The sequence below is a fragment of the Arvicanthis niloticus genome, chromosome 25 (assembly GCF_011762505.2).
Source record: "Arvicanthis niloticus isolate mArvNil1 chromosome 25, mArvNil1.pat.X, whole genome shotgun sequence".
NCBI classification, from domain to species: Eukaryota; Metazoa; Chordata; class Mammalia; order Rodentia; family Muridae; genus Arvicanthis; species Arvicanthis niloticus.
This window is the reverse complement of record NC_133433.1, coordinates 13,848,729-13,870,830: the sequence shown is the minus strand read 5'-3', so window position 1 is coordinate 13,870,830 and position 22,102 is coordinate 13,848,729. Positions and strand designations below refer to the sequence as shown.

The window sequence follows — 22,102 nt, the reverse complement described above, 5'->3', positions numbered from 1 at the left end:
TATTGATACGTAATAAATCTAATGATTTGGCCATACTAAATTTGCAACCTGCTCCTTTGCTAAAGGTTATTACTGATTCTAAAAGTTTTTTAATAGAGTGTACAGATTTTCTCGTAAATAGTATGATATCATCTGCAAATAGGGATAATTTGAGTTTGTCATTTCTCTTTGTATTCCTTTCTACCTACCTTTTGTCTTATGGTTCTAGCTAATACTGTACACAAAACTGACAGAAAGAGTAGAAACCCCTTTCTTATCCCAGATTTATTGAAACTGTCTTCAGTTCTTCTCCTATTGTTATAATGCTGTCTATAGGTTTATCATGGTTAGCCTTTACTCTGTGGAAGTGTGTTGCTTCTATTCCCAGTTTTTACACAACATTAGTCATGGAAAGATATTAGACCTCAGCAGCAGATTTTTCTGTATCTATAAATTTGAACATGTAGTTTCTGCCCTTGATTCTTATTAATGTAATTGACCGTGTTTATGAATTTTTTGTATGTTGAACTATCCTTGCAACCCTAGAATGAAACACAAATGGCTAAAAAAAAAATTGTTCAACATTCTGACCCAGTGAGATATGTACCAAGGTTCCACACTCTAAGAATAGATCTCTTTAATGAGAAACAGCAGGTACTGGTGAGAATATGGGCAAATGAAAACCTTATAAATTGCTGGCAGAATGCAAACCCATACAGAGCAGGAAAGTCAGTATAGCATTTCCTCAAATGACTATAAACTAGAACTCCCTAGCATACCTTTTAATATAATAACATACCACAGAGACACTGGCACATCCATGTTCATTGAAGCACAGTCCACAATAGCCAAGTTACAGATCATAAATAGATATTGGAAACACATGAGGAAACTACACCTTGGAACTACTGGCTCATCTCTTATGGAAACTAAGACTTGTAGAACAAACTTATAGAACAAATAACCCTTGAGTACATAGGGACCCACAGAACAGATATTTAGTGGATAAAAGAGGCAAATGTCAAATAGGGTTATTTTGTAAGTTATTAAAGACAAGCAAGGTGTTTGAAACATCTCTATAGATATATCTAGAGTTTGACCTACAAAGTGGCCATGTAGACCCATACTCTACTAGAAGTACCTACATGACACATGATTTTCTAGTTTTGAGATGATCTGATTTTTATTTTCTAAGTCTTTCTAAAAATTATTTTGCATATCATGATGACACCTTATAGTAAAACTGCATGCCCATATTTGTAAACCCAGATGTATATGTGTAAACTAATACCATTTGAAAAGTTAGAATTGGCTCACAAGATCATAAAATATTTGTGAGAACTTAGTAAGTACATTGAGAAGGTAATTAAAATTTTGTTAGACATTACATTTTTAAGAAATCATCTGTGCTTGTAGTTTATAGATAACTCTTAAAATACATCTGTACATAAGACTCTTTGTTCTTGTGTGTTATTAAATCTATAGTGAAACACATATTAAAATCTTCCAGTAAGGCTATAAGAATCTGATGTCACAGTTGCCTCATGTGTGTTCCTATTATATTTATACTTTAAAAACATTTCTATGAAAAAATTTTACCTTGAAATGTAAAAAGTCACCAAAACCAAGATAGCGAAGGTTTATTTTAAAATATATTGTGAAATAAAACATTAATATAGTAATAATGCTAATAGAAATATTATAGAAGACCTTGTTTATTTCTACAGATTAGTATAAAGATATATTTTTAAAATGCATTAATATGTGAACAACTCTAATATGAAACATATTAAATTATAGTATAAAATGTTATGGTCAACTTTGTAAACTAATACAGATATGTAATAAATAAGTCACAGTTATTGTTTGTTCATATATAATAAGGAAAGTGTATATATTCTTTCATAAGAAAAGAATAATCTTGAGATGATAGAGAACCTTTTTAATTCATTCACATGAAGTACATACAAAGAAGCAATTTTGATTCATTTGGGTTTAAGAACAATAAGGATAATATGAGTTTATCCCTATTATAGATTATTGACCTGAATATTTTTAACATATATTTTAAATTTTATTTATTAATGTATGAGTGCTCTGTTACATATACAGTCACCTGCCTGAAGACAGCATCAGATCCCCCATAGATGGTTGTGAACCACCATGTGGTTGCTGGGCATTGAACTAAGAACCTCTAGAAGAGCAGCTCTTTTTTTTTTTTAATATTCTCCTTATTTACATCTCAAATGTTATCCCTTTTCCAGTCTTCCCCCCTCCCTGAAACCCCTATCCCATCTCCCCTCCCCTGCTTCTATAAGGGTGCCATCCTCTGTTATATACGTGGCTGGAGCCATGGGTCACTTCATGTACAGTCACCAAACCCAGATACTATCGTGGATGCCAAGAAGTGTATGCTGACAGGAGCCTGATATAGCTGTCTACTGGGAGGCTCTGTCAGAGCCTAACTAATACAGAGGAGGATGCTTGCAGTCAACCATTGGACTGAGTACCGGGACCCCAAGGGAGTAGTTAGAGTTAGGACTGAAGGAACTGAAATTGTTTGCAACCCCATAGGAAGAACAATAATATCAACCAACCAGACACCCCACCCCCACCCCCGAGAGCTCCCAGGCACTAAACCACCAACTGAAGGACAGCTCTTAACCACTGAGCCATCTCACCAGCCCAAGTGAATGGAATATTAAGAGGTAGAATTTTTCCAAAGATTGCAGAGCTAATGTTCACAGTAGTCTGGTTCATTACCTGGATTATTCTGATGAGTACAGTGCATGCCTCCCAAGTGAAACTGTGATTCTTACTGCTACGAACAGATCAAGACCCAGTACCATGCTCTTTCATAATATCTATACAATGACAACAATGTTTACATTTTTGTTTTTTGGTACTTCATCTCAAGTAACTGTCTTTGTCTAATCACATTCCTGTACTATCTATGATCACGGTTCCTGTCAGAAATATCTATTCTTCCAAAGCAACTATACTACACAATTCTTTATTAACCCAGCTTCAAAGGAAGATTCTTGTTTCTAGATGAGAACATTCCCAGCCAGTCTCCAAAAACATCTTTCCTCCAAGGGTGGCTTTTCCTCAAAATTGATAGCTTCATAGCATGTTACTCTGATTGGCACATAGCCTGGAAATGTAGTCCCAGACTGTTGTTCCTCATCTTATAAGCCACTTCACTCGAGGACACAGTAGGAGATCCAGGCTGCATTTGGATTTTACACAGCCCAATTCTAAAAAGCTAATAGGCTGATTTCTTTCAGGGAGTGGGTCCCCTGAGTCCTTCCTGAGAAGTGGCTCTGCATCACTGCTCTGCTGAAACCTAATGATCTTCAGATGCCACATTCCCTCAAACGAAGCATCTTTAATTGGAGAAAGTAGAAGAGATAACAACTGGGCCAAGTTTTCTCTAAGGATCTCAAGCTGCTTTCACAGATTGTTTTTTAGTTCCCTGCATCTTGCATTCTTTGCACCATCCCCAAACTCATATAAGTCACCTTTTTAAAGAGTGGCAGATTATAAATAAGAAATTGTTTTCTATAAGAATTTCATAATCATATTTTAAAAACTGGTGGTGTTATAGTCAGTACCACAGACAGACAGCCTACACTGAATCTCTTTATGACAATCACAGTTTGACAACAAAGACATGGACCATTCACAATCCACCAGCATTAAATCCCATCACCGTCTCTGAGCTGGTTCCTGAGTCCTTCTGAGACCTATCCTGTCTCCCCAGGCCTCTTGTGAACTTTTCAGGAATGTGTCCTTCTTACTGACATTGTACTACAAACCATGCTGTAGACTCACACCATGCTTCTTAGCACAGAACACATTTCTCTGAGACATTTGGCTGCTACCTTCTTGTTTCATACAATATTGCATCCTGTTACCCATCAGAGAGAATTTCACTGATTATTTCCACCAAGCTCTGTCTGCTGAGGCTGGATTAGCCTTATCCAAAGCCCTGACCGCTGAGTAGTGTGGTGCACAGTGCACTTTATCACTTATATTTAAGAATATAATCTCCATGGAAAGCAAAATGTGGATTTCCTAAAATTCCAATGCTGGAAAAATTACAAAAAAAAAAAAAAAAAAAAAAACATAAAAGTTTATGTTGAGTTCATTCGTAAATGAGTTAAATTACATATCCATAATGTCCAAAACTCTTTAAAAGTTCAAAATTGTCTGCAGCTTCTAGTTGTATTTGTTGTTCAATGCTTACTTCTTCTGAAGTGTTTTCTTTTAAAGTAGTCCCCTTTGCCAGTTATGCATAGATTCAAGAAAAGTACTCATCAGAATATACTGCTCCTTTAAGAGTTGTCGAAGGGTGTTGTTTTCCTTCATGATAGACACATATAATATTAAATAATTTGGTTTGACTCTAACCGAGCAAGTGAAAGATCTGTATAACAAGAACTTCAAGTCTCTGAAGAAAAAAAAATCAAAGACAATCTCAGAAGATGTAAAGATCTCCCATGCTCATGGATTGGCAGGATTAATATAGTGAAAATGGCCATCTTGTTGAAAGCAATCTATAGATTTAATGCAATTTCATTAAAACTCCAAGTCAATTCTTCATAGAGTTAGAAAGAGCGATTTGGAAATTCATTCAGAATAACAAAACATCCAAGACAGGGAAAAGTGTTCTCAACAATAAAAGAACTGAGGGAATCACCATCCCTGACCTAAAGCTGTACTACAGAGCAATGGAGATAAAAATTGTGGGCAGTGGTAGTGCATGCCTTTAATCTCAGCACTTGGGAGGCAGAGGCAGGTGGATTTCTGAGTTCAAGGCCAGCCTGGTCTACAGAGTGAGCTCCAGGATAGCCAGGGCTAAACAGAGAAACCTTGTCTCAAAAAACCAAAAAAACAAAACAAAACAAAACAAAATTGCATGGTATTGTACAGAGAAGGGCAGATAGATCAGTGGAATAGAAATGAAGACCCAGAAATGAACCCACACACCTATGGTCACTTGATCTTTGACAAAGGAGCTAAAACCATCCAGTGAGGGTGGGGGAAGACAGCATTTTCAACAAATGGTACTGGTCTAACTGGAGGACTACATGTAGAAGAATGCAAATCGATCCATTCTTATCTACTTGTGCAAAGCTGAAGTCGAAATGGATCAAGGACCTCCATATAAAACCAGATACACTGAAACTAATAGAAGAGAAAGTGAGGAAGAGCCTAGAACACATGGACACAGGGGAATATTTCCTAAACAGAACACCAATGGCTTGTGCTCTAAGATCAAGAGTTGACAAATGGGATCTTGTAAAATTGAAAAGTTTCTCTAAGGCAAAGGACACTATCAATAGGATAAAACAGCAACCAACAGATTAGGAAAAGATCTTTACCAATCCTACATCCTATAGAGGGTTAATATCCAATATATACAAAGAACCCAAGAAGTTAGACTCCTGAGAACCAAATAACCCTATTAAACATTGGGGTACATAGTTAAACAAAGAATTCTCAACTGAAGAATATTGAATGGCTGAGAAGTACCTAAAGAAATGTTGAGCATTCTTAGTCATCAGGGAAATGCAAATCAAAACAACACTGAGATTCCACCTCACACCAATTAGAATAGCTAAGATCAAAAACTCAGTTAACAGCAGATGCTGGCAAGGATGTGGAGAAAGAGGAACACTCCTCCATTGTTGGTGGGATTATAAGCTGATACAACCACTCTGGAAATCTGTCTGGTGGTTTCTCAGAAAATTGGACATAGTATTACCTGAAGACCTTGCTATACCACTCCTGGGCATTTATCCAAAAGATGTTCCAACATATAACAAGGGCACATATTCCACTATGTTCATAGCTACTTTATTTATAATAGCCAAAGCTGGAAAGAACCCATATGTCCTTCAACAGAGGAATGGATACAGAAAAGGTGGTACATTTACACAATGGAGTATTATTCAGCTATTAAAAACAATGAATTCATGAAATTTTTAGGCAAATGGATGGAACTAGTAAATATCATCCTGAGTGAGGTAGCTCAGTCACAAAAGAACACACATGGCATATATTCATTGATAAGTGGATATTAGATTAAGCTCTCAAAATACCCAAGATACAATTCACAGACCACACGAAGCTCAAGAAGAAAAAGACCAAAGTGTGGCTGCTTCGGTCCTTCTTAGAAGGGGGAACAAAATACTCAAGGGAGGAAATATGGAAACAAAGTATGGAACAGAGATTGATGGAAAGACTGCTCACCTGGGGATCCATCACATATACAGCCACCAAACTCAGACACTATCAGGGATGCCAAGAAGTGCTTGATGACAGGAACCTGATGTAGCTGTCTCCTGAGAGGCTCTTTCAGAGCCTGGCAAATACAGAGGTGAACGCTCAAAGCCAACCATTGGACTGAGCATGGGGTCTCCAATGAAGGAGTTCCAGAAAGGACTGAAGAAGCTGAAAGAGTTTGCAATCCATAGGAAGAACAACAATATCAACCAAAAAGACCCCTGCCTCAGAACTCCCAGGAACTAAACCACCAACCAAAGTGTACACATGGAGGGTCCTTTGGCTCCAGTTGCATGTGTACCATAGGATGACCTTATCATACATCAATGGGAGGAGAGGCCATTGGTCCTGGGAGAAGGTTCCATGCCCCAGTGTAGGGGAATGTCAGGGCAGGGAGGCGGAAGTGGGTAGGTTGATGGGTGAACACCCTCATATAAGTAGGGCTATGGAGGATGGGTTGGGGGTTTTCTGAAGGGAAACCGGGAAAGGGGATAGCATTTGAAATGTAAATAAATAAAATATCCAATAAAAAAAAAGACTTGACTAAAGTCTACCCAAGACAAAAGAACAAGCTGATGTTCTAGTAACTACCAATCAAAAGTAGCATTTGAGAATTGATTCTAAACTCTGTATTGCTATCCTTAGAATGTACTTACATTGCTGTGATAAGCACTCCTAGAATTTTTCTAGTTTCCTCCCTCCTGTTTTTGTTTATTATAGTTTTAATTACCCAGTTCCAGTACTTAATGTAGAGTTCAGTGCCTTAATTACCACATAGGATGAATTTGTAGACAATATGATATGCTTTAGACAGCAAAATTTAACATAAAGTCTCCCAAGCCACTTTTTTATCCTCCTTTTTCTCTTTCCTTCACCTCATCTGTTTAACAATTGACTTACTGATGTTGTACCTTTTAATTCTCACATAGATATTGAGTCATGCCAGCTCAATGATGTGATGTCTGATGATGATGTAAATGTTTCAAAGCCATCATGAACTGTCAGTATTAAATTCAGAACTACTGGTTTAAAGTAGAAGTTATGATAAAGTCAATGTGATGACATATCACACTGAATTATCAGTATTCAATGGGTTCTTAATATCCCCAGGAATATTTGATTTCATTTGAAAGTAACTATGGCAACTCCAAATTTCTATTCCGTAAAATTCAAACAGTATAACAAAAAATTTTAGAGAGCATAAGGTACTTACATTTAAAATTCTGCTAACTTACTATTTACTCACTAAATAAAGCAGCATATAAACTTATATGACCATGGGTCATTTAGTCAGAAATAAACAAAAGACTACAAACCTGACAACTTATCCATCAATAAGTAGAATTTAGAATTTAGTTGAATCACATTTGTGTTTTGCACTTAAAGCATGGAACTCCATTGTAAATGTGATTAACATAAAAGTATTCATGTTGCTAAATATGGCTACCACCCTGAGGAGAACTACCTACTCACTGTTTTTTTGAGTTTATATGTAGAATCAGAGGCTCTACTTAACTCTTAGAATACAGCAACAGTTATAGGATTGGGCCACACAATTTTTCATTGTGAGAATATGTGGTATGTCAAAAACAGATGTCCTTCCTGAGAGCTAGCAAGAAAGTGAAGATATTAGTTCTTCAACTGTAAGGAATTTAAAATTCCCTGGACCCTGGAAGAGAATTACTTGTTCCAGAAATGCACAGCTCACTGTGTGCCTTGGTTGGAACTTTGACATAATAAGCAGAGCAAATGCACTATGCCTAAAGATAGTAAAGTGAAAAAGAAACACATGGACACACATACATAGATACCAAAATGCACATTATTTAAGCCACTAAGTATACAACATTTAATAAACAATAATACTAAGGCACTAGTATCAAGCAGGCAAGGAGAAAAGGCACATTTTATAGAAGCACAAATACTGATTTCAGCACACATATTGTTCTAATAACTCATATCTGTCTTAAAGAACTGCCATGAGAATTAGATGTATATATATAAACATATAGGTATGTAACAATTAATTAAAAGGAGGCCATTAATTTGAAAGAGAATGAGGATTGTTACATGGGAAAATTTAGAGGAAGGATAAGTGTTAGATGATGTAATTTTATTATAATCTCATTTTCTTCCCTGTCTATTTATTCTTCCCCTCTCCTTTTCTCTTCTTTCTGCCACTAAGCAGTGGTGTCCCAGTTACAAGGCAGAATGCTCCAGAAAATGACAGGTAATAAAAGTTAAGTGTGTTTAAAGGGTCTGTGATGGAATAGACAGTGAAGTTCTGTGAAAAGCCATCAACTATTCAAAAACTAATGAAATCATAAGCATAATTTTTTTATTTAACATCAGTACAGGCTACATGTTTTTCTTGCAACGTGAAACTAAAAAACGGTAGCTATTCACAGTTTGCCATGAATATTGAGTTCAGGCATTCCTCTTCTGATCCCATCACTCATGCTAAGTCATGAATAATGCACATGTATTTTGAAGCAACCAACTGAAAACAACTAGTCACAATAATCTTCAGTGAAGTAAATTGTTCCGTTAAGAATACTCACAGCTTCTTTAAGATATCTAAGAACTCCAGGAACTTCTCTTCGGATATTTCTTCTTCATCAATTATAGGGCCACCACGTGCTTCTCGAAGATACAAAGATATGTTGTGCGACTTACGATGGAGTTTTCTTTCTTCTACCTTTAAGCCAGATTTTCTGAACAAGGAAACAATAATAATATTTCACAATTCATAAAAAGTTTACATAGAGTTTTAATTTACTCTCAATAGAAATGCATTGTTTCATAATAAATTAACATTTAAATAGCATTTTTTTCTGAGTGCTTCTCTTTTTTTGTCACTAATGGAGTTATATTTGTACTCCATTTTACACTAAGTTTAGAAGTTAATGTATTTATTTTCACTATACATAATTTGATTATGTTATAACTTGTAAACATCAAACATATATAATTCAAGGAAACTTTTCAAACGAACAACTATCCTTCCCTTTCTATACTAAAGACCTATTTATCAATGGTTTTTGGCACATAGAACAACGTTTTAAATGTCATTTCCCAATTATAAACTACAAACACCTTAAAATAGTCACCACAACCATATTCATTTTTTATGGCTTATTGTACACTTCAGTCCTCCAATAAATGTAGAAAATAGTGATAACTTGAACTATTTCTGGTTCATTTTCCCCAAGATTTTATGCTGAGTTTTTGAAAGCACAAAAAACAAGAGACTAAAATGCAATATTCACCTTAGAAAAGAAAATAGGGAATAAAATAAAGAAAGCAGGCACAAATTAAGTCCTGAAATTAGATTAGGTCATTTATATAATTCGAAACAATTAAGAAGTTAAGTAGACCGTATGTGGAATAACAACAGTAAACAATCCCGTTAACATCTAACATTTACTGCATTATTAAGTGTGCTGGTTCCTCTGCTATGCATTATATATACATTATCTCAAAACATTAGCACCAACACGTCTCTAATCTTTATAAACTAAGGAAATTTCAGGAAGTGTACTATTTCTTCAAAGAGAGACCCATGCAGAGATAGAGGTACTTGACAACCACAGCAAAATAGAAACAAAGAAGCAGCACACATCTAGTTCCCTAGCTGGGCACCCTTTTCTGACTTCAGTAGGAGAGGATGTGCCTAATTATGCAATGACTTGATGTGCCCCTCAGTGGACAAGGGGAAAGAGAAAGGGAGAAAGACTTGTGTGAGGGGTTACTGGAAGGAGATGGGGTGCTGATATTGGGATATGAATGAATACATTAATTAATGAAAAAGCAGCTTAGAGAAGCAAAGGCATGTTAGCTGAGATATGTAAGACAAAAATGAGACAAATCAAGGAACATAATAGGCACCAAGAAAAGACAGAGAAAGAAGGACAAATTTTTTAAAATCTAAACTTCCCCAAATTGGAAAAAATCTAAATAAATTTATAAATAAATGTATACTTTTCTCAGTATATACCACAGGAAAAAAAATTCAAGAATAGATAAGTAATTTAAGATCTATAATCCTGAGAGATCTAGAGGAAGTAATTAAAATACTCCCAACCAAAAAAATAAAAAGTCCAGGGTCAGAAGGTTTTAGCATAGAATTCTACAAGAATACTCCTCAAATTATTTGACAAAATAGAATCAGTAAGAACAATGCCCATTTCTTTGTATGACTCTAGTTACCCGGATATCTAAATCATATAAAAATCTAACATAGTTACAAACCAAATTTTCAAATCCATGAACAGTTTAGAAAGATCATACACCATGATCAAGTAGGCTTCATCCTAGAGATGCAGGGATCATTCAACATCTATGATTTGTGTGTGATCCATCACACAAGCAAACTAAAAGGAAAAAGAATGATTATCTCATTAGTTGCAGAAAAGACATTTGACAAAATCTACCCCTTCTTGATAAAAGTTCTGAAAAGATTAGTGATTGAAGGAATAACAGTAAAGATCCTTTACTGCAAGCCCACAGCCAACATGAACCTAAGAGGAAAGGTGTATTCTGCTTGTGCTTCCACATTGTTACTCATCATCAGAGGAAGCCAAGACAAGAACTCAAGCAAGACAGGAGGAACCTGGAGGCAAGATCTTGTGCAGAGGCCATGAAGGGGATATGTTTAGTGTCTTGTTTAACATGGTTAGATCAGTCTGCTTTCTTATAGAAACCAGGACCACCAGTTTAGTGATGACACTATGCACAATCAATAATTAAGAAAATCGCCTACAGGCTTATGTATAGTGAACCACATGGAGGCATTTTCTTAATTGAGAATCTTTCCTCTCAGACAACCTTAGAGTGTATCAGGTTGACATAAAACTATCCAGCACACAGATTAATATCAAAATGTATAAAGGACAAAATATATGGACATCAAGAAAACAATCCAATTAAAAAGTGGGTACAGATCTGAGAAGATTGTTCTCATAAGAAGAAACTCAAATGGGTAAGAAACACCAAAGAAATATTCAACACCTTTGTTATCAGGGAAATGCGAATAAAAACTACTTTGAAAGTTCATCTTATACCAGTCAGAATGACCAAGCTCAACAAAGCAAATGACAGTCTATGCTGGCAGGATAAGGAGTAAGGGGAGTAGTCATTGATTGCTGGTCGGAGTGCAAACTTGTGGAGCTACTACGGAAATCAGTTTGTATATGGTTCTTTAGGAAGATGAGATCAATCTATCTCAAATTTCAGCTATACCACTATTGGCCATACACCAATAGGATTCTAAATTCTACTATAAAGACACTTGCTTAGCCTTGTTCATTAATGGTTTATATATAATAATCAGAAATTGGAAACAAAATACATATTCATCAGTGGATGAATATATAGTGAAAACATAGCATATTTTTACAGTGTATTATTAGTAAGCAGTTTAAAATGAAATTTACAGTTAAATTTAACATATGCAGAGGTGGATGCTTGCAGCTAACCATTGAACTGATCATGGGGTTCCCAATGGTGGAGTGAGAGAAGACTGAAGGATGGAGCTAAAAAAAATTACCCCAAGTAAAGTAATCCAGACCCCAAAAGATAAATATGGTGTTTATTCACTTTCATGTGGATGTATAACCACAGAGGTTAGGTATAAGTTGCTGGATGGTTGGTTGAACCATCCTTGGTTCTATAGGTAGTTCACATCTATCTATAGAACAAATAGCTATGGGTGGATGGAGGGTGCTGCTGGAGAAGATAAAATGGGAACGGATTAAAAGAGTTGGTGAGAAAGAATACACAGTGAGAGCTAAAACAAAGGGAGATTTGAAGGAACCTGATATAGCTGTCTCCTTAGAGGCTCTGAAAGAGCCTGACATATACAGAGGAAGATGCTTGCAGCTAACCATTGAACTGATCATGGGGTTCCCAAAGGAGGAGTGAGAGAAGACTGAAGGAGATGAAGGGGTTTGAGACCCCATGAGGAGAGCAACAATAACAACCAACCATAGCTCCCAGGGTCTAAACAACTGGCCTGGGAGCACAGAGGGAGGGACCTATGGCTCCAACTGTGTATGTAGTGGAAAATGGCCTTGTTGGGCATAGGTGAGAGAGGTGGTCCTTGGTCCCATGAAGGTTGATGTCCCAGTGTGGGGGAACTCTAGGGCAGGGAGGTGGAAGTAGATGAGTGGGTAAAGCATACCCTCATAGAAGCAGGAGGAGAGGGGATGGGATTGGGGCTTCTGGTGGAGCGATGGGGAAAGGGATAACATCTGAAATATAAATAAATAAAAAATTACTTTTCTCCGAAGGAGTCTCAGTGTGTATACAAACTACTCTTAAGGTCAGGCTCCATGCCTGTCAGTAAATGGCAAACTCAAAACTAACTCAATGACATTTTTGAAGATTCTTTATCTTATAATGCTTTGTCAGGAGTTTATTCTTTCCTTTAAAATTTTTAAGGGAGTTGTTGTTATTTTAATTTGGAAGTTTTTTGCTTTCTTTTAACAATTTTACCCTTAGGTATTTTTATACAGGTACGTAAAATGAATTCAGATTATTCTCACTACCACTCTCTCTCTTATCTCCTTGCTTCCCCTTATCAATTCTCCTAGCCCCAAACCTACAAATCCCCTTATCACTTTAATGTACTACTAGTTTGTTTTTATGGTGATAACCAGGGAGATCCATATGAGCACATATTTGGTGCTATTCATTATGATATGATCAGCTTCATATCTTCAGTGGCTACTTTAAGACACTAAAGAAATAATTTGAAGTAGACCTTAGAAGTTAGAAAGATCTTCCAAGTTCGTTAGCAAGAAAAATATGGTGCCGTCCTACAAATAACAATCTATAGATTCAATGCAATTCTAATCAAAAGTCCAGGGCCATTCTTTACATACTGTGATTCATATGGAATCACAAGAGGATACAGATAAACAAGTGTGAACCAAAAGAATAGTGTTGAAGGTATCATCAGACGTCATTTTCAAGTTATACTACAGAATCATATAATAAAAGCAGCGTGATATTGGCAAAAAAAAAAGAGAGAAACATAGATTAGTTGAATAGAATCAAGGACTGATATATAATTCCTTGCAACTACAGCCACCTGACTTTTGAAAAACACTGGAAAATAGAGAAATAAAAGCTGTTTTCTAACAAATGGTACTGTGGAAACTAGATAGCTGATGTAAAAAATGAAAGTTTATGTTTATATTCATTTTGGACAAAAATCAGCTTCAAGTGGATCATGGCCTTCAACATAAGGCCTAAATTCAGAAACTACTAGAGAACAAATTGGGGTGCATTCAAAATGTATGTGTAAGGAATCTCTAAATAGGACTGTGGTCACTCAGGAAATAAAGACAACAGTCAACAGAACTATCCTCATAAAACCAAATTTTCTGGAGTAACTCCAAGGATGCTCAATTTCTTCTTAGAGTTCAATATAGGAAGCTGTCCGGAGCAGACAGGTCTCTAATGAAAATGAACATTAATACTGAAATGTTTGTCATGTCAATTCTAAGGATTTCTGATGTTTTGAAAACCAGCAATCCATGTAAGGTAATCTGGACTATTGCCTGTTAACTCCACTCAGCTATTTCTAAATAAAACATAGAGAACACCCTTATAATAAACTCCAAGCCATGAATTTGCTATAGTCCCTTAACTCACAGGCTGACCATCTCAAATCAGTTAAAAAAGTTAAAGAAGGACTGGGTCTAAGCTTTGTATTCCTAACTGTGTTATACTGGTACAATGCCTATGGGAGTAACAATATTCATCTCACTCTTATATCACTAAGAAGCTTATGCCAGTGAAAATCTTAAAATTTGTAAACAAAGTAAATTGGTGCCATTTAAGAATTTATATCTTCATCTTGATATTAATTATACAGATTTCTACTAATAGGTTATGGCTATGCAATAAACCCTAGCTAATCCTCTCTATTCCGACAAAACCACTACTTTTCCCTAGAGAGACAGCCCAACATTTACCACCTTAGTCCCCAAGCCCAGGAAATAGGGGTGCTGACTCATCATTAGCTTCCTCAAGCTGATTATGGGCGTTGAGATATTAGAAGAGGAGTGGGGGCGGGAGTTGTGGTGAGATAGCCACTAGGCAAGAATTGCCACTTTCCTTCTACAGACCAATTACTGTCCAGAAAAGGACACACTTGCAGAATAGTCGACTGATTATATCTGCCTAGACAGAGTAATCAGCCCTTAATAATTCTGCAGCACTAAGGTCTGTCAGATGATCCTGGGCCAGAAGGCAGAAGAACAGATGCTCCGATGTTTTGAAGTAGAGCGAGTGTCCAGGTGTTCAGAGGTCTCTATAAATTGGCTAAGTTTTAGAAACTATGATTTGTGCTTCCCACAATTATAGTTAACTCAGTCATTCTGGATTTCTGATGGGGTTGAAAACATATAGCTATTGACCTTAAGAGAAAAGACTTGAGTGGATGGTCGTCAGCTGACATTCATCCTAAAGCCAGGTTCAGAACTACATGTTTTAGTTAGGATAGATGACAGAGGAGAGGAGCTGGTTAGTCAACAAAAGGATGGACTGGGTATTAGGACTATCCTGTACCTCACTGGTACAAATTGTCATAATCATGTTCTAATTGTATTTTGAGAGAAAAGTTTCATTTTAACAGGAAGGGTGATGTGTAGGAGGAGCTAAGGTAGGAGGAGTACTGAGAGGAAGAAAAGGAGTAAGAAGAGGAGAAGAAGAAAGAGAGGAGAAGCTAGGTGAAGAAAGAGAGAAAGAGGGGGGAGACAGGGAGGCAGAGGTTCAAGTATCTCCACCAGTCAAAGATAGTTGTTATATCTAGGTTGGTCAGTGGGTTACACCTCTGATTGAACAATTCCAAACTTATAAAGCCTATGATTAACATTATTTTTAAAAAAATGTATAAATGCAAAAAGGAAAAGGGGGCATGGGATAGGGGTTTCCTAAGGAAGGTTGGGGGGGGAATGGGGAAAGGGGATGCCATCTGAAGTGTAAATAAAATATCTAATGAAAAAAAAAACAAATTTTCTGTACAACCAAAGAAGTCAGGCAACTGAAAATACTATGGAATGGAAGAAAGTCTTTGCCAGCTATAAATGGCAGACAGTCTCCCAAGAGAGCACTGTTACTACAATAGAGTTTATAACCCTGTAGATATTCTAAAGAGCTGTCAAATCCTGTCTGTCCAGGTTATACATGTTACAAAAAAAGAGTAAACAAGAAAATAAGTAACCAATTTACAAATTTTGAAACTGAACAAAGAGTTCTCAACAGCAGAAATACCAATGACTGCTTGGGGAACAGCTTTAAAAGAGTTCCTTAGCCATAAGAGAATTCATTTTTTTTTCTGTTTTTCTGGCATAAAATCTCACTATGAAGCTAGAACTTCTATGTTAGTGCCAAAGGCAAAGAACTTCTATGGCAGACTCTCAGCTTATCAGGTATCAACATACTTAGCTTGTAAATATAAATCTTCAGGGTGTTTTTGGCTTGTTTGTCCAGATATGTTCATATGTATATATTTCCTCAATAACAAAACCAAACAGAGCACCCAAGAGAGCACTGTTACTACAATAGAGTTTATAACCCTGTAGATATTCTAAAGAGCTGTCAAATTCTGTCTGCCACAGAGTACTGAAATTTTACTGGCAGAATTTTTCTTTTTTTAATCATAAATGTTCTCAACCCCATGCCCAGTAGTCACAGCTTCCAACAGTGGATGAATTCTTCAGTTATTTCATGGATCCCTTTATTTCTTGCCTTTTTCTTTATATTACTTCACTTCTAAAATTTTCTACAACTCCAAGTTAGAATGCGTTAATCAAGTAGAACATGTTAGAACTTACCAGCCACAACCCCTCACCCCCACACATATGCCCTCATAACAAAGGCAACAGTAATGGCACTTTTTAACAGAATCCACCTTTCACATTTACAATCACCATTTTAATGGCAAAAATGTTGTTAAAGAATCAGACTTAAACTTTCTCATGTCAAGAAATTCTACCCATATAGGCAATTTCTTAATATTGTCATCTCTTTGCCATAATGCACTAGTCTATCCCAAGTTTTGTTTTTCACAGGAATGTGTTTGATTTTGGACCCAAGAAAGAACACAAAAGTGACACTAAAGCAAGTAGTGAAATATCTATATGCTGCCATAAAATAAAGTTCTTATGAAAAACAAAAGCGATGTTGAAGATTCTATGAGCTCACAGACTGCTCAGTGGTTAAAAGCACTGTTTACTCTTCCAGAGGACACAGATTCAATTCCCAGCACTCTCTGTGGAGTCTGCGGTGATGATGCCTCATCACACTGTGGTGGTTAAGCCACAGCAGAAACCCAAGAAGACCCCAGCCCATAAAGACTGAAGCAGAGGCAGAGTCCAGCAAAGCCCCACAGGCGAGAAGCATCAAGATGATCTGATTTAACCGCAAGCCTGGATTACCTACCATCTGTGTCTGTGTATCTCCACATATATGCACCCATTTATAAAATTACATGTCTGTTTAGTGTCCTTGGTTTTATAATCTGTGTATTTGAACTTTATAATAAAAAATAGTTTTAGTTATGTAAAAATAATTAACGTAGATTAATCGACTACTAATTCTACCAAGCCAAAAGCTAAAACTAATATTTAGAATTGATAGGAAAGTCTTTGTCACTTTGCTGTAACCTACTACCAGATGTTTTCTCCAATATAAATGGAAAATGCTTTGATTTATGGCAGTGTGTGTGTGTGTGTGTGTGTGTGTGTGTGTGTGTGTTACATGTATATGTCTATGTGGAGGGGACAGTTTGCCTGTGCCATGTATGCATGTGCCTCTGTGTGTTTCTGTGTGTGTGCAGAGGGGAGCATTTGTGTGTGTGGTATGTGTATGCATATGTGTGTGTGTGTGTGTGTGTAGAGTTGTATGGGTGTATATATATATGTGTGTGTGTGTGTGTGTGTGTGTGTGTGTTACATGTATATGTCTATGTGGAGGGGACAGTTTGCCTGTGCCATGTATGCATGTGCCTCTGTGTGTTTCTGTGTGTGTGCAGAGGGGAGCATTTGTGTGTGTGGTATGTGTATGCATATATGTGTGTGTGTGTGTAGAGTTGTATGGGTGTATATATGTGTGTGTGTGTGTGTGTGTGTGTGTATGTGTATGGAGGGGACTGTTTGCATGTGATGGTTATGTATATGTCTGTGTGTGTGTATTTCTATGTGTGTAGTGTATTTCTGTGTGTGTGTGTAAAAGGGAGTGTGTGGTGTGAGTGTGTGTGTGTGTTGGGGGAACGTGCATGTGGTGTGTATGTATATGTCTCTCTGTGTGTCTATGTGTGTGGAGGGGAGCGTTTGTGTGTATGGTGTGTGTATGTGTTTGGCCTGATCCTTAATAAAGCCATTCTTCTATGCAGCTCTGTCTGTGGCAGAGATGTAAGGAGCAGTCTGTGCTGTGACTTAACAGGTCTCCACCGGTCACATTACATCTTTTACTGCACTAAATCACATGATGTGAATTCTTTCACTAGCCCTAAAATGTTACAAAAAGCCAGACTTTTAATTTGTAATTGTTGGGAAACTCCTCAGAAAGACTGCTCAGGGATGAGGTCTGGAGATGAAGGCTACCCTCTGAAAACACTCCTCTGGACTCACCATGCACTTTCACAATGCTATTTTAATCTCTCCTACTATTCCCATTCTTGATGAAGCTCCTCTCCACTATTTAAAGTGGAAGCTCTCCTTCCCTTAAGTCCCCATCATGTCTAGATATTCTCCATATATTACAATAGTTTTTGTCTAATATTCTCCCACTCACCATGAAATGCAACCATGGCCTGGACACCCACCCCATCATAGTGACCTTTGTTGAAGCAGAGTTGTATCTGTATCAGCTTCAACTGTAGACTGTCTGTATGGGTTTTTCTTTGTTATGTTTAACAGTGACTATAAAAGAACTTTCATACTCATCAAATTGCTTACATGTTAAGAACACGTCCATGAATTTAGGTTCCCTTGCATGGTCACTGATATTTGGCTCAGATTAAACTCTCTCTCTCTCTCAGGCCCTTCAAGATGAGGGCTGTTTCATACAGCTCTTCCATTTTCTTCTGTTCATAACAATTTCCAGAAGACCCAAATGTTACCCTTGTGATCAGCTTTTCCTTTTCTATCTTTATTTCCAGTCATTCATCTCTCATTCATCACATTCATTCATCACATTCCAGTCATTCATCACATTCATCTCTCAATACCCAGGGGACAGGTTAGATATTAAGTTTTGATTTCCATAAAAATGAATAAAAATTCCTGGAAGCAAGTATCAAATTGAGCGCTTCTGGTAGCAGCTAAAGTTGCCTTGCCAATGTCTGGATAACCAACAATGTGGACAGTGTCACCCATGGTTTTCTTTATTTCTTTCGCCATCTCTTAGTCAACTTTTAGTTTTAATGGAATGCCTAACTTGAGGTTCCTGTACACACTCTGATCTAATGCAATGCCACTTTTCTGTAGGCTCCTTTGGCATGTTATCCTGCAATTATCACTCCTTACTCAGAGCCTGTCAACACTGCCAAGCTCTGATGTAGGGTCCCTGGATGGGCCGTATTTAGCTCTCAGTTGTTTCTCAGTAAGCGTTGTTTAAATAAGGAGATAAATGATAAGATATAATCATGCTATCTCTTTTCGGGTAGTGTGATTTTTATTTTTGGAGCAGAACACATAATTACTGTGGCTCTAGCTTTTTAAATACAAAAAGAAAAAAAATCTCACTTAATAAACCTCAGAAGTTCAGAGAAAATATGGTTTCTGTGATCATAAGTAGGCAGTTTCAATTATGCTAATTTAAAATACATATGCACTTTTCGATTATCGCATGGGTTAAACATTTATTAATGATCCTGAAAAAAAGATGCATGGTAGCATGAGATAAACAACCCTTGGATTTAACTGTATCATGTAGGTAACTTAAGCAAAACTTCAGAGAAAGATACATTAAAACAAAACTTCGCCTAGCAATTTTACAAACGTTCAAGTCTTTCAGTTTATCAGAAATGATTTGCTTTATGTTTCCCTTGCTTCATTTCCAAATATTTGTGTTTATTTTCTAATATTCTCTACAAATCACTCTTTTAGAAAAAGTGTATACTTTATCAATACTATAGGTACAGTGAACAAAATGACTGCCTTCAAACATTTTTAGAAAACATATAGTATATATTAATATATGATACCCAATATATTAATGTGTTTAATACGGTAATATAATATAGAATTGCATATATTTCAGATAAGTCCTTTACTAATATAATTCACATAAAATTGATATATGTACTGATATTACATCAAGTAAATTTCTGAGTCCCAAGTCAAGCAACTGTGTTACTCTAACTATTAATAGTCAAAGCTTAAGTGACTATTCATTGCTTTGGCATAATTGGACAGCTTGGAAGTCATGGGTACCATGGTTGACTGACCATTCAAAATTGTATGCCCATGAGACATATACCCAAAAAAGATCTCTGTGCAGGCTCTGTGCAACTGACCACATAAAACTTTTCCACCCAGCCAGGTCCTATACATTTTGCACCAGAGTGTAGCTCGTAAATTCATCAGATCCTCCTCTCCACGAACCCTCTCAAACTCTCCACATAAATGCCCTAGCTAATTACAGAGATTCTTATGTACAAAACCAGTCCAACCTGAAGCCTCTGTTCAGGTATGTTGGAACCTACCCACAAAGAAAACCACAATTACCAACCTCTCCATTCAGCCACATTATGCACAACTTGCTCTAAGGTCTAACTGTATGAGTCTACCTGATCCTCCTCTCCTCATAATATCTCCAAGCTCAAGCTGTATATCCAAACTTCAGGCTCAGACCAGGACAAATCTCTTTCCACTATGTCTACCTGATTTCATTTCACCTAAGCTATATTGAAACTTCAAGTCTTATCTGGCCTGCATATTCTGTGCTCTGGCTCTGATTGATATGTTCATATCAGACATAAAACTAACAACAAAAAAACCTTCTCAGATCTCACATAAAAAAATAAACAATATGAAAGCTCATGGCAGTATTTACAATACCTAATCCCACCCCCCCCACACACACACACAAAATCTCCTACAGTTCTATAACAATGTTCTTTAAGAGAATTGCCTAAATAAACACCAGGGCACAAAATTTAAAAGAAAAATTTAAGATCATCAAAGAATACATTGAGCTTGAAGAAGACATAAAGGAATGACTCAAGAAATATATAGACTTTCTATGTCTTATGATGTAGCTCCAGTAGTACCTGCAATCATGATGATCCCCCTTGCCTGGGCCATCTTCCAGACAGTTAGGATTATAGGCACGAACTTCAGAATCTCCACTTGGTTTCCCAAGGGGTTTTGTGCATGCATCAAACTATGGAAAGCACTAGTAGTTTCCCTAGAGTTTTTAAAAATAAGTCTAAGAGTAAAACCAATATTGTGTCATTGACTACAAGGAATATTCCTTCTGTAAATATTCAATAATTGTCTTTTAAATAATAAGTCCCTATTGTTACATTAACTAATTAGGAGTCCTTTAGCAATTGGCTTTTTCTGTACCGTAAGTTCCTAAGTAATAAATTTCAACTTAAGATGAAATTAAACAAAAACATGCCAGAAGCACAGTTTTGTAATGAATAGCTGGGTGCCAATCACAAATACCTAGCTTTGGCTATGCCGGGGGTGGGGGGTGAACTGATGGAGCGTGCCCATATAAGGTAAATGATGTTCACACAATGAACCTTTTTAAATTTATTTTCTTGTTGCTGTAATAAAATACCATGGCAAAAGAAACATGAATGAGAACATGAACAGATTTTGTGGAGGGAGATGCAGAGCGATAGCTTGAAGATAAGATGAAGTGTAAGTTTCTGGTTTCTCTAAAAACTCAATTGTGTCATGTGATGTTTTCCTGGAAGCTGTCTTGTGAGAGATCTGTAGCAGTGAATATTTAAACTGCTTTGAGCTCCCACTGGGTCCCACTTGCTCTGCACCCCACCCAAGAGCTCTGGATTCATGAATGAGACAGAGGGAGGGAGGGAGGGAGGGAAGAGAAGAGAAGAGAAGAGAAGAGAAGAGAAGAGAAGAGAAGAGAAGAGAAGAGAAGAGAAGAGAAGAGAAGAGAAGAGGAGGGAGGAGAGAGGGGGAGGGAGGGAGGGAGGGAGGGAGGGAGAGAGAGAGAGAGAGAGTTATTTTTAATATGCCTTACTAAATAACTCAATGGCTGAACACTTTCTGAATGTCCCAGGGCTAACCCATACCCCCCCCCCCAGTATTCCTGAATCACCAACTTTTAACATCTATCTTTCATGTCTGCTACCCAAGACCCAATCCTGGATTCTTCCATGTCGGTCGGTGGGCCTTTATGTTGACTCTCACTGCTTCCCCGTCATGGCGTGGTCCATTTTAGGCCCCTCTCAGGGTGGAATCCCTTCCTCTTCTCCCTGTGTTTCTTTTCCAGGAATCCTAAAAGTCCTGCCTCTTTCACCCTGCCCAGTCATTGGCCTTTGGCTCTTTATTGATTAATCAAAAAAACTAGTTGGGGACAGTGATTCTCAGCATCTGACATGCAGATTCCCATGCGATTTGGGGAGCGAATGATATTTCTATTGCAGTGTGGCTGCAAGGTCTGCTCTGGCTCCTGAATTGGAGAGACTGCACTTTTTTTTTCTACTTTATGTATCTTTTCTGTTCTCTTCATCTTTCACTTCTCAGTAGACTCCCATCTCAAAAGGGACTGAGCCTAAAGCCACAGTCACATTTCTTCCCTTTTGTGAGAATCTGGATCCTCAGTTAGCTACAGGCCA

General features: G+C 37.1%; 1 protein-coding gene across 2 annotated transcripts in view; it reads right to left on the bottom strand.

The window, feature by feature from the left end:
• The window catches only part of Cnbd1 (cyclic nucleotide binding domain containing 1), a 334,202-nt gene that overhangs the window by 271,125 nt on the left and 40,975 nt on the right, over window positions 1–22,102 (bottom strand). For both annotated transcript variants that reach the window (XM_076923968.1, XM_076923969.1), the window contains exon 4: window positions 8,832–8,984. In XM_076923968.1, the coding sequence (XP_076780083.1) occupies window positions 8,832–8,984 (153 nt within the window). The remainder of the gene's footprint in view (window positions 1–8,831; window positions 8,985–22,102) is intronic.